This window comes from Melopsittacus undulatus, chromosome 5 (assembly GCF_012275295.1).
Source record: "Melopsittacus undulatus isolate bMelUnd1 chromosome 5, bMelUnd1.mat.Z, whole genome shotgun sequence".
NCBI classification, from domain to species: Eukaryota; Metazoa; Chordata; class Aves; order Psittaciformes; family Psittaculidae; genus Melopsittacus; species Melopsittacus undulatus.
The window spans coordinates 42682545-42695887 of record NC_047531.1 but is presented as its reverse complement, the minus strand read 5'-3'; the positions used below and the strand labels follow the sequence as shown (position 1 = coordinate 42695887).

Below are 13343 nucleotides of genomic sequence, written 5' to 3'. Positions count from 1 at the left end.
TACTTTCACATGTTTAGCATCCCATTTCAATCAACAAAGCAGCAACTGTGCACCAAAATAGTTATCTGTGGGTTGGCAGGAGTAGGGTGGTGCTGAGAATAAGAGGTCATTCACATCCTGGAACACTACAGCTGGTTTCTCTCAGTTGTGTGGCAAGATTGTGTGTGTTTGCTTGTAGGCCCATGCTTCTCTTACCTGCTAATCCACTGGAATTAGAGTTTATTTAAAGAGGATCTCTGTCTAGCTTCTTAGGCAGGGATGGGACAGGAAATAGCAGCTAAATATGCTTCAGCTAGTCCTTGTAAGCAGTCCAACAAACATGGAATTGAGCCTACCAGATTTAGCACTAATCCACACTACGAGTTTAGCAGACAGCCATCCTGATGATGACATGGACTGTCTTGCTGAAATTGTTTTCTCCCACCATCTTGTCATCTTTGATATAGAAACACAGTAGGAGAAAAATCATACCTCATCACTACTACTTCAGCAGTGACGAGTATTGTCACAAGTATAAGTTACAGTTCAAGGTTATCTACAATGCACTCCAGAAAATAGCTGAAGAAAAGGTGCAACATGTTTGAAGTGCTACCTCCCATAAACACCTATATGCCAGTTCCTTATTAATATATTTCAGTGCCAATTCTCTGGTCTCTTGCTCTGTTGCCACTAATAAGAAAAAAAGCCATCAGTAGTTCATTTACCATAATGAATCAAGAAGCCTTCTGTGGGGGTAATTGCTGCAATCACTCTCACAGCAGGAGATAGAACTCTGACTTCATTCACTGAACCTGCTGTCTCACCAAAGAAGTCACTTCATGTATGGTACTCCGGTACTTTTCTGAGGCTGCTTTAAATTCAGCCAGGTGCTTCTCATAGCTTTTCACAGCTCCCAGAAGCTGATTCCTTTCTACGGCTCCCAGGATGGCATGGAGAATCATTTCGATGCCAAGCCCAAGAATAGTGATGCTGATTCCCCCAAGAACAGATGCCCCAATCTGTGCAAGCAGACTGAGGAGCTTGCTCACAGTGAGTGTTAAAAAATTGGAGCTGAGAAGTTTGATCGCTACCATCCCAGCTGTTGAAGTCGCTTCTCCAAGTACAATGGAAAAAACTTTATGGGCTATTGCTATTTTCTCCAGCTCAGGCTCTTTGATGTCATACAGCTTCTGGTACAGCACAGGCTCTAGCTTTTCCTTCAGATCACTATCAATCTTCTGTACCTGATGCTGAATCTCACTCATTGCTTGGATGATAATGTCACAATTTTCCTTGACTGTGCTGTTTTCTCTCATCCTAATGTAGGTAACGGTACAGCCCAGGTGTTCATTCAGCACTCTAGCCAGCTCATTTGTTGCATGGAAATTTGTGGACATGCAGTCAAGCAATTCCTGGTGCAGATGGATCAATTCTTGCCTTCTCTTGGGGTTATCTGGGTAAAGGAGATCACTCAGCGCCATTCTTCAGAATAGGTTACCTCAAGAGGGAAAAGAAACATAGTACTCTCTTCAACACCCATAACCCTAGCCTTTACAGAGCAGTGAAGTGTGCTTTGTCTCTGCCTTACTGGTTGTTTCTATACTCAGAAATTCAAATCCCAAGACATAACTTGTAAATGTAGAAATCTTAATTCTTCAGATCTAAAGATCTTTGGATCTTTAACCAAATGATTGGAAAAAGACCTTATGAGGCATGGCCTATACTTGGAGCAATAAAAATAGACAAGAAATAAGCAATTAGCAGATTGGTAAAATGAACATGGGTCATTATTCCCCTTAGAAACTGAAGATAGTAGAAGCTAAACTAGTTCACTAAAAAACGGAACAGTCTCATGTAATCAGCAGAATCTAAAATAAGCTGTGCAAAGGAAAAGCCTGTTCTAGACAGACCTCTGTATCAGCCTATTTTTATTCTTTTTTTTCAATTATTGGCATCTGGTTTTTATGATGACTGGTGGAGTGGGCACAATCTTTATCACCATAAGGGTGTTTTATGCCAGTGTAGCTTATTTCTCACATTCAAGAGAAAATGTTAGTATATAAGCCTTCTGTTCTTATACTAATAAATTCACACTTGGTAATTCGTAGACAATTGTAACAATATCTATGATAAACCCATCCTAACCTGTATCTCCTAACACACATCTTGCATTGTATTTCCTTCCCTGATATTTAGCCCCTGTTTCCTCACTGTTTATTCACCTCCCTAATGCTGTAATCAGTTCATTATTGTTTTCTCACGTGTGAACATCGAACACTGCAGACAGCACCTGATGTTCAGCATGCCATGGGAGCACCTACTGCAGCAGGATGTCTGTGCTGGCAGATGGACTTGGAGCAGCAAGCACTGGCTTGCGGGAAGAGCCCTGCTTGTGCAGCCACTCTCCCTCCATTCCCAGAGTGTCCTGGCTGAAGCCAGTATCAGCAGATGCTCATGAGGCTCATAAGATGTGACTGAGCAGAATCCAACTCTCCCTTATCACTGTACAGACCAGAGCAGAAAACTTAACTAGTTTGATTCCTTTCCCTGCAAACACTTGTGTCTAGCCCTTATGGTCATCTTTCTCTGAGCTGTCACTGGTTTGCCAGCAAAAGAGCATTTTTCTTCATTATTTTCATGTCAATATACAGAGCCCAAAGCAACTGAATTACCTGTGATCATGGAGTCATTCCTCACGCCATTTCCCTTTAATCCATCACCAGCTGCAAAGTCATCGTGCTTTAGCATGATTTTGACTTGAATGCATATGTTTTACTTTGCAACAGGGACATACTGAATTAGCAGGATGACTCATTTCTTTGTTGGCACTTCTTTTTTCTCAGCCTTCTTATTACAAATCTGGGACACTTTTATGCAGTGCTTCACGTATTTCCAAGCTAAACCTCCTCTTGCTGTTGGCGCCTACATATCATAGTTATAAGTTCAAATAGGTATGTGTAGGGTACTAGCTAAATTTTTATTCTTAAAATGATAATTTAATGTCATTTTGGTCCTTTGTAGTTCTTGCATTATCTGCTAGCTGTAAACCATCTGACAGTGACCCAGCTGTATTTTACTAAACACATCCTCCCCCACAAGATCCATGTAGAAAACGAGAGTGATTTCAACAGTTCCCCAGCCAGCTTTTTGTCTCTGTTGAAATACAAGCCAGTCGGAAGGTAATTTTTTCCACAATATTTTACACAGTGCTATACATTTCTTTCAGCAACTTACCTTGCAGCTCTGCCAAGAGAATAAACTCTTTAACAAATTTTTCTTCTTCTTCAAGCTAGAGGAAGCAAAGTAAACATACAGGAAAGGTTTGTGATTTTTAGGAAACATAAAGCCATGTCAGTGCAAGGTATGATTTCATACCAGTCCTGCCTCAGGGATGTTGCTGACTTGCTCTCTGACTCAGTGTGGTATTAGATACTTTCTGCTCGAGTGATGCTTTGTTGAAAGATCATTTGTTTTACCTTATTTGTAGAAACTGAGAAGATAAAATGTTCTAAGAGGAATAGGACTTCAACAAATATTCAACGTATTTGACAGGTGTGGAGGAGACATTTTAGCATCTATTCTTTATGCATAATTATTTCATCTTCCTATCAATGCTCTAGATTTTATGTCTGTTAATACTAAAGGCACCTTTTACTGTTCACATTAATATGCAATAATTTTTACATTTGCCTTCTAGAATTAGGAAAGCCACATATATTTTTGTATTTCTGATTATTTCTCCAGCTCCAGGGAGATTCTCTCCTGAAGCTTTTCTAATTAAACATTTAGACTGCCTACCTGATTTTGTCTGAGTGCTCCTGCAATCAGCTGAAATGTGTATGGGACAGTGACTTCATCCTCTTTCCCGTATGTTCCTCTGGTGGTTTCCAGCAGCATGTGATGAGTTAGGGATCCAGAGGCTGGGCTTCACCTCAATCCTGTTGCCTGCCTGCTCATCATTAATTCTATTGTGTGGTGTTTACCCAGATTCATCTCGATTTCTTACTCCTGCCCCCTTCCAATTTGAACAGATTTCAGTTTAATACTAGTTCTCAATTGTTAGATGCTCCAAAAGCCTTCTGTTCCTGGAGATAATAGATACAGTATGAATTCCCCTGCCTACAACAAAAGTACCAGCACAGGTACCATTAGCCATGGCCAAAAGGGGATGATATCACCTTACTTTGCTGCAGTTTGCCAGGTCCTCTGCTCTGATGCCATGAGAATGGAAGAATTTGTGTTGAGCCCTAGAGCCAGTGTTGAGCCCTAGAGCCAGCTCTGTCTGAAGAGCAGTGGAGGCTAAAATCTTTGCCATTCCACACAATTTCAGGCCACTTTTACCATGAAAAGGGAAAGAAGGAAGAGACAGAGGGCTGAGCTGAGCACTGAGAGAAAATTCTTAAGTATGAAGTGAGATGGGAAATTTCAACTGCTTGGACACATCTAACCACAGCAATAGCTGATGAAATATCTTCTGCAACCAGTCTGGCTTTCCAAGGCTCTGGCACAAGCAAAGGCAACATCAGGAGCAGTTCTCAGCCATGTCATGTCCCAGGACTATACCTACAGTTGGCCTTGGGAGAACTCTTAGGTGCAAGCAGGACATAACTTCCCTAGCAGTCAAAATAGCAGCAAGGTGAGAGCCCAAGCAAAGGGAATGTTTTGTGCTTCTACCTGTCAAAGTATGCTTGCAACATCTAGCTGCTATATGAACTGAGAGATATGGGTCACTTCACAGGAAATTGTATCCTGACAAAACATTGTATTACTCAGCCTTCAGTCTCTTGAATATAGATGTCTGATGTATTGACATTGTGTCTATTCATCTCTCCCAACAATATAAATTGAATTCTGCATAGATCCACCAGACCTCATAGCAGCCTTCCAGTATCTGAAGGGGGCCTATAAGGATGCTGGGGAGGGACTCTTCATTAGGGACTGTTGTGAGAGGACAAGGGGTAATGGGTTAAAACTTGAACAGGAAGAAGTTCTTTACTGTGAGGGTGGTGAGGCACTGGAACGGATTGCCCAAGGAACCTGTGAATGCTCCACCTCTGGTGATGTTCAAGGCTAGGTTGGACAGAGCCTTGGGTGACATGTTTTAGTGTGAGGTGTCCCTGTCCACAGCAGGGGGCTGGAGCTTGATGATCTTAAGGTCCTTTCCAACGCTAACTATTCTATGATTCTATATACAAACTGAAAGATTATGGTTCCAAGAATGACGTAGATTGTTTGTTAGGACTCCCAATAAACACCGAAAGAGAAGAATAATTCACTTACATCACTCCCATTGCTTTTCAGATTACATGCTGTAGGTCAGAGACACAACTTCCTGCAGCCATAAGAGTAATAATACTTGCTGCTGTTTACACCGTATTTTTCTGGCCTGCTTGGTAAGACCCTACAAAGGCTGACAAAGACCTGTTTCTGTGTTTTCTTCTAATGTTTTGGGGAGGGAGGGTCAGGTGGATTGAAAATTCGTAATAGAGGTTTCAGAAATATAACATTCTATCTGAAAATATTGTTAAAGAAAATTCTCTGCTCTAGGTTTCCCAAAATACAGTCTCAGACTTCTGATTCTTAGATAAATAATTTGGTAATGGAGTGTTACAGGAATAAGAGCAGCTCAAGACTGGGTGTCTTTAGGGAGGGACTGAGAAAAAATAAATTCCTGGGGTTTTCTACCATTACAATCTATGCACCTTGCATGTGCCTCTTGGCCCAGTACTGAATTTTGGTCTGGGGGTCCCCTTGTCCATCATTGGGTTCTTTCATTACCTCCAGGAGGTCCATACGTTATTTATCTTTCTGTTGCTCCTTGCTAATGGATTCAACTCCTTTATCTTCCAATTTGCAATGGTCTTATGGCTTTCATTTACATAACTAAGCACAGGTTGTAAATTAAGCTTAGCTTTATCTAAGTCGGAGTTAGCTGCTTTTGGCTGAAGGCTCCAGCAAACTTTAGCTTCCTATGCAAAACAATTGCCTATATAGCTATATATATAGTTACATACTTATAGTATATATATATGCATACTATAGTATGTACATACTATAGTATATAGTACATATCATTACATACTTACATAGCTGTATAGTATAGCTAAGCAAAACCACCAGTCAAAAGAACACATTTAAAAGAATTCAGCTAACTAAACTTAATTCACAACAATATATCTAGTTTTATTCCCCTGTGTCTTCTGTATTTCCTCTGTTTTTCAGAGTCAGATCCCACTCCAGAAATGTTAGCCTGCCTTGGTTTTATGAGTGATAAAGAAAGACTGGTCAGGGCCTGCCAGAATCTTCATGACTTAGTGTACACCTATGTCTCTTCCATCAACACAATCTTCCGACTCCTCAATAGAAATTTTGGCACCGACTTCCCTATCATGTCAGTAAAAGAAAACTTCAGCGTTAAAGATAATCTACAGTTCCTGGTCAGTGCTTTGAAAGAGATGCAAGCCAACATGGAATCAAAAGACAAAGATGTACATGAAAGCATCAGCCAAAGTTTGTGTGCTAGGATTGCTGGTCCCATCATCTCCCTGCAGGACAAGATCACTGTGATAAAGGAACTTTATGAGAAATACAAGGAGATAGTAGAAAGCATCATGGGTGTTCTCGTTGCAGTGATGTTGAAACATGACAATTTCCCTGACACAGTAGAGTTTGCTATTCATCAGTTATTGAGTTCACCTGCCTTATCCCTCCAAGTATCAGAACTTATCATGGATTATGCTGATATTGTGAAGATTCTGCAAGAAAATGAGGCACCATGTACAACAGAAGACAGCTCTTCCTCAAATGAACCACCACAACCGCTCAGGCTTCGCTCTGTATCGTCCTCCTCTTCACTTCTTGTTTTCCTACAGGCTATCCTTCAAGGACACAGATCCATAAAGAAAAGCCTGAAAATAGCAGCTGACTACTTAGAGGAGGCTTTCAGGGTGTTGAGGCCACCCTGTGAAAGATTCCAAATCTTTGCCAAAATGGTTGAAGCCTGCATCCAAGTGATAAAAGAGAAGCAAGAAGAACTATAAATGTGCTGATGTGTCAGAAATCCATCTTGATTCCTGTAATTCTCACATAGGAAAGAGTCTGAGCATGTCTGAACACATATAAAAAAAGTATCTGCAGCAGCTGTTTCTAGTGTTTTAATTTTTGAAATCTGGGCGTAGTATCTTTGAGCATTTCGTGGTCAACATCAAGTTCTAACAACTTATTAACAAGTTGTTCCAAATAACTGGTAAACCAAGAGCAACAAGAAAGTAACATGACACACAGATAGAAAGCAAGTTAATGGTAAAATAGTTCTGTATTGTATCTGTTCTGACTGCCTAGGCAACCATGTCTCAGGATATCAGGGTCAGTAATTCAGTTTCACAGAACAGTTTACTAGGTTTCAGATTATTAGACGTTGGCCTCTTCCATTACAGATACCTAAATCTGATGCATGAGATGCTGAGCCTCAAACTCCTCCATTCAATCTGCTAAAATATGAAGACATAAATATTCCTTAAGTGCCTTTTGCACCCCACAAACAGACTCTTTCTCACTAAAAATAAAGGCACAAAGAGATCTGCAAAGAGTCCAAAGTCTGTGTACATCTTTCCTGAATGCATATGGTAAAAGCAGCATACAGTGAAGGGTATCGCTGACCTATTCAGAAAGTCCGTAGGTAACTGCCCTCCTACCTGAAAGGGTGCAAGGAATGTATCCTTTCATGAGCCAGGCTGAATGTTACAGTCTCAGCTGGAGAGCTGCAGCTGAAAGCAAAGTGAGTGTTGAACCTTCTGTAGCAACAGGAACTCCAGAGTCTGATTACCTGTAATTCTTTTCACCCGCTATTCAAGAGCATATATCTAGATGCAGCCAGAGAATCAGTCACTGTGCGCCAAGCACATGAAAACTCCAACTACATGAGGAAGAATGGCTGAGGTGAGGGCAGTGGAACCACTGTTCTTGCTTCTTGAAGCTGAAATAAAGCCAAGAGAGCAATCATTTAGACCTTTTTTTGCTGCCTGAATCTTTCTGAACTTGCTAACACAAGCTTTGCCCAGAAGAGCCATTTTTCAAATTAACCTACTACTTTGGCTTTGTTCCAGGCACAAACTCTGACTCCTGAATGATTATTTTGTGCTCTAAGGTTGCATTGACACACTATCGTCCAAAGAGACAAAAGCAAGGGTATTGGTAGTGTACTCATTAATTGGAACAGACCCAGTGAGGTCTTTCAGCATGGAGTTAGCTCTATAGCCAGGAAACTATGTATGTGCTTTGCCAAAGGATACTGTTCCTCCATGTTGTTGCAAGAGAGAAAACACCACTAAAACAATGGTAGTTTTCTTTATGCTTACCTCAGCTTCCCAAAGTAGTAGTGGACCAACACCCAGAACAGTCCTGAGGCCTGAAGTGTAGCAGCCTTGGAAGCCACCAGAATAAATACCTGAATTCAAGCTGCCTGCAAATCTCATCTGCCTTTGCAATAGGAATGCTGGGGATCCAAATGCATTTGTCCTATGACATCCTTGCAATGGCAGATGGGATAAATGGAAGCAGCAAAGAGCCCTGCAGCCTTCTGTGTATCAGGTGAATTGTGGTGTGCCCCCAGGTTTCAGGACAAACAAGTAAAAAACTGGATCATGTGGCTCATGAAAATGAGGACTTCTTTTTCAGATACGTAGTAAGAAAAGCCTTGCATAGCTGCTCCTAGGCAAGTGGTCACTGTGAACAAAGTTTCATTCCCAAACTTCTGGGCTTCATTCCAGAGGCGGGAGGTGGAGGTGAAACGGCCAAATTGCACCTTGCTGCTTTCCATGGCTTTGATATACAAGTCTTTTACACCCCTGTGCACCCGGTAGCACTTATGTTTCCCCGTGCTCTCCTTGCTGCTCTGCCATTGCTTCATTATCTGGATAGCAGTTGTCAGGTAAAAGTGAAAATATTTGAAACTGAAGTTGTGTCTGTAGTGCTCTGGAGAGCTTCCTGCTATAGATGTGGCCCAGTTCAGCTGCGAGTGTAGGGAAGAGTTCATGGTGTAAGTCATGAGGACTATGGCATGGCTCTCCTGCATCTCTCTCAGGAGACCTACAGGGCTCTTTAACAAAGCCTCTTGAGCTTTTTTCCAGAGACTCAAGTAGTCCTTGTTAGCAGCTATTTCCTTTTGGAAATAGTCTCCTCTTTCCAGTTCTTCCATCACCTGCTCTCTGCACCCTAGATACTGGTCATCAAATGAATGCAAAGCCATATCCATCATGAGCTGACATGAAGCCTACAACATAAATGTAAATGATGATTAGTATCACATGTGTTTTTTCTGTCCCTGTGGATGCAAGCCAAGTTTTTCCCTGCCCTCTTCTTGCCTCTTTGTCATTACTGGCAAAGCAAGGACAGCAAGTAGGCATCTTTGACAAAACCATCCTGAGCAAGCTTAGGTTATTGTCCAAGTCCCACATCAGGCAAATTCCATCCAGGATGCCAAAGTTCTTATTTCATGTGGATGAGTGGCACTGAAAACTTAAGAAGAGTTGGCCCTTCAGAAAGTGAGGGTATAAAGCCTGGAGGACAAACCCACAGTCCAGTTATTTCAATATTGTGCTTATGATTAATAAGTGCTTTTGAAAAGGGAACGAATAAACAAAAGAAGAAAAAATGCGCTAGGGTCAATGCAGTCTGATCACTCTAGGAGATAAATTTCTTCTTCCTGTCTTGTCATACCTCTCAGGCATGTTTTGGCTTCAGGGACTGATGTTCAATAAAGAACAGTATAGTAGCAGTGAACCAAAACTTTTGTTCATCCAGTTGTCTCAGTGAGGCCAGCTTGACTTGTCATACCTTAAGTGAATGTGTAAGGACTCAAGCAACTGAGTGCTGTAACAGGAAAATAACCTCTAATGCATAACACTATCTGTTTCTAGCATTTCTAATTATTAAAATTCTTCTGTAATACAATCTAAGAAATGGTGTGAGTTATGGCATTGTTCTTTTTTGCTGTTTGATCTCCTAGGAGACTGATCATGTACTGAAGTCAGTTGATAATTGATTTCCACAAGTAGAAATTTGCTTCATATCAAGTATTCATCCTAGACACATAACCAGATTGATACCTTTCTTAGCCTCTGAAGTTATACTGGCCCATAAACTACACAGGGATTCAGTTTCTCTATGATGCCATAATTGCTCTGAGGGAAAGCTAAAAGACATTACAAGAAATAGAGCAATATTGTCACTGTCCCATCCAACAAAACATTTGGAGAGAGCCTTGGCTGAGACAGGCTGGAAAAAAAAAGGAGAGGACCATAATCCTGTGAGATCTACTCACAGACATACCCTGGAAAACCATCTGGCTCCAAACAAGAGGAAATTTCCAACCAAGTAGTTAAAAGGCGTTTGAACAGGTAAGAAATTCAACAGAGCAACTGAAAGCAGAAGAGTTAAAACATAACCCAAAGCTCCTGAAAGAACATCTTTCAAATGAAAAAGAAAAAAAAAAAGGGGGAGGGGGGAAGGGGAAAGAGTAAGGTTTATTTCAGTGGGATAAGCAATTTTACCATTTAAAATGAAGAAAAATGTTAACAATTTACCAGCATTTGTGTGGAGATCAGCAACAGAAGGCTAGCCAGCATCACTGTCATCCCAGAGTCTTCCTAAGACACCATAAAGAATATTTTTGACCAAGTAGATGTCATTTATATGTGTTTCTTTCCCTTTTTCTTGAACTGGAAGGTTCTGCAGTTTGTAATTTGCACTTGGGTTTTGGTTACAGTTCTTCAACTAAAGAACATTCACCAGATTCTTACAGCAATTCAGAAGTCATTAATCAATCCAAACAGACAATTTACTGGTAGAAGTGAGCTGACAATCCATAAGGAAGGGTCTGCTTTCCCCCCACTCCATCTGGTTTGGTGTTCTTCACCTTGATAGTTCTGTTAATTCCAAGGTATCTGATGTTCTTGTTCTTGCAAAAAGGAAGAAGTCCCTGGCTTGGAGACATCAAGGCAGGTCTCTCCTGAGGAGTTATGTGTCAGGATGAGGTGGAGAGCACTCCCTGGTCAAGAGCTTAAAAAAACCCTTTTAAAAAAGTGCAGAGCTCTGATAAAGCCAACACAGAAATGCAGGGTAGGTTGGGATCCCAACTGGAAGCAGACATAAGTGTCCTCCACCTCCTTAGCTCCTCCTGGTTTCTAATAATGTGTAGCCAATCCTACCCTCACACCACTTCAGAGTGGCACCTTGTTGGACTGTTTACACTGGATAAGCTCAAAGCGAGTGTAAATACAGATCCTCACAGGCAAAGCCCCATGGTCTCTGATAGCTCCTCTGCATGGAAAATAGCCAAGAAGAGGTGTTAGAGCCTTGTTCTGACTACAGAGAAATGAAGTCTCAATTTAGGAGGCCAGGTCTACTGGGGGCTGGTGGAGCTGGTCTGACAACAAAGGGAAAGAATGGTTTTGGTAGAAGGCTTTCCAGGCTGGTCAAGAACGCTTTAAGCTAGGTGTGTTGGGGGAGGGGGCAATCATTCCATCCCAACACACCCAGTCAGTTGCCAGCACCTATAATTAATGCTCGGAGCAATGTAGAGATATTCCAGCTGCTCCTGCTAATGAGCTGGCTTCATTTGGAGCTCAGCTCAGATGCCTCTATACAAATGCCCATGGCATGGGGAACAAACAAGGAGTTAGATATGTGTGCATGTCTACGGGGGGGGTGATATAACAGGCATCACAGAAACATGGTGGGGTGGCTCCTATGACTACAGTGTCAGAATGGAAGGTTACAGGCTCTTTAGAAAAGACAGGCCCAGCAGATGGGGAGAGGGAGTTGCTGTTTACGTCAGTGATAGGCTGGAGAGTTTGTAACTCTGTCTGGGGACAGATGATCAGTCAACAGAGAGTTTGTGGGTCAGGGTTAAAGGGAGAACAGCAATGGGAGACATTACTGTGGGATCTGTTACAGACCACCTGTTCAAGAGGACTCTGTGGATGAAGTACTCTACAGAGAGATAGGAACAGCCTCACACTTGCAGGCCCTTGTTCTCATGGGGGACTTCAACCACCCTGACATCTGTTGGAGGGACAGTATGTCCTGGCACAAGCAATTCAGGAGGTTCCTCAATTGTGTGGAAGACAACTTCCTTCTGCAAGTAATAGAGGAGCTGACAAGGAGAGGTGCCATGCTTGACCTTGTGCTCACCAACTGGGAAGGGCTGGTTGGAAATGTGGCACTCCAGGGCAGCCTTGGTTGTAGCAATCATGAGATGGTTGAGTTCAAGATCCTCAGGACAGTGAGAAGAGCTTGCAGCAAGCTCACTGTCCTGGACTTCAAGACAGCAGTTTTTGACCTCTTCAGGAGCCTGCTTAGTAAGGTTCCATGGGATATAGCCCTAGAGGACAGGGGGCCCAAGACTGTTGGTTGATATTTAAGGATCACCTGCTACAAGCTCAGGAATGCTGTATCCCAACTAGAACGAAGTGTAGCAGGAAGGCCAGGAGACCTCCTTGGATGGATAAGGAGCTGCTGAGGAAACTTCAAAGGAAAAAAAGAGACTTTTTTTTTGATGGAAGACTTTCTTTTGATGGAAGCAAGGACAGGAGTCCTGGGAAGAATACACGGATGTTGTCCGGGAGGCTAGGGACCAGGTTAGGAAAGCTAAGGCCCAGTTAGAATTAAACTTGGCTAGGGATGTGAAAGATAAGAAGAAGGAATTCTATAGTTACATTGCAAATACAACAGACTAGGGACAACGTCGGCCACCTCCGGAAGCTATCGGGAGAACTGGCTACCTTGGATTCGGAGAAGGCTGAGGTTCTTAATGACTTCTTTGCCTCAGTCTTCACTGGCAAAGGCTCTGGCCACATCACCCAAGTCTTGGAAGGCAGACACAGGGACTGTGAGAATGAAGACCTTGGGCCCACTGTAGGAGAGGATCTGGTTTGAGATTGTCTTAAGAATCTGAATGTGCAGAAGTCCATGGGACCTAACGAAATCCATCCGTGGGTCCTGAAGCAGCTGCCAAATGAAGTTGCTAAGCCACTGTCGAACATATTTAAAAAATCAAAATCATGGCAGTCAAGTGAATTTCCTGACTACCAGAAAAAGGGAAATATAACCCCCATTGGGTTCAAACTTGATGATCTTAAGGTCCTTTCCAACCCTAATTATTCTACGATTCTATGCTACGATTCTATTCTGTAAGTCCATTTTCCATTGCCTGCTAGTGATAGGCTGGGTGAGGGGGGCACCTGCAGACATGGTGTGATTCCCTGAGAAAAGAGACATCTGTGCATCTGCTTGGGTTCTAGGGACAAAGAACATTTGCTGAATATTGCTGAAACAGGGTGAGAGATGACATAAGGTCTCATAAT

At 42.2% G+C, this 13343-nt stretch overlaps 2 protein-coding genes across 2 annotated transcripts; both read right to left on the bottom strand.

Annotated features, from left to right (window-relative positions):
* Nucleotides 1-782: 782 nt before the first annotated feature.
* SMCO3 (single-pass membrane protein with coiled-coil domains 3) lies at nt 783-1460 on the bottom strand. The gene has a single exon (XM_005150259.2). It carries the CDS (start codon nt 1458-1460, stop codon nt 783-785), a length of 678 nt encoding a protein of 225 aa, XP_005150316.1.
* Nucleotides 1461-7859: 6399 nt separating this feature from the next.
* On the bottom strand, nt 7860-10613 carry ART4 (ADP-ribosyltransferase 4 (inactive) (Dombrock blood group)). The gene is made up of 3 exons (XM_005150499.2): nt 10563-10613; nt 8605-9250; nt 7860-7996 (listed from the first exon to the last, which is right to left on the bottom strand). Exons 1-3 carry the CDS (start codon nt 10611-10613, stop codon nt 7860-7862), a joined length of 834 nt encoding a protein of 277 aa, XP_005150556.2.
* Between the last annotated feature and the right edge of the window lie 2730 nt (nt 10614-13343).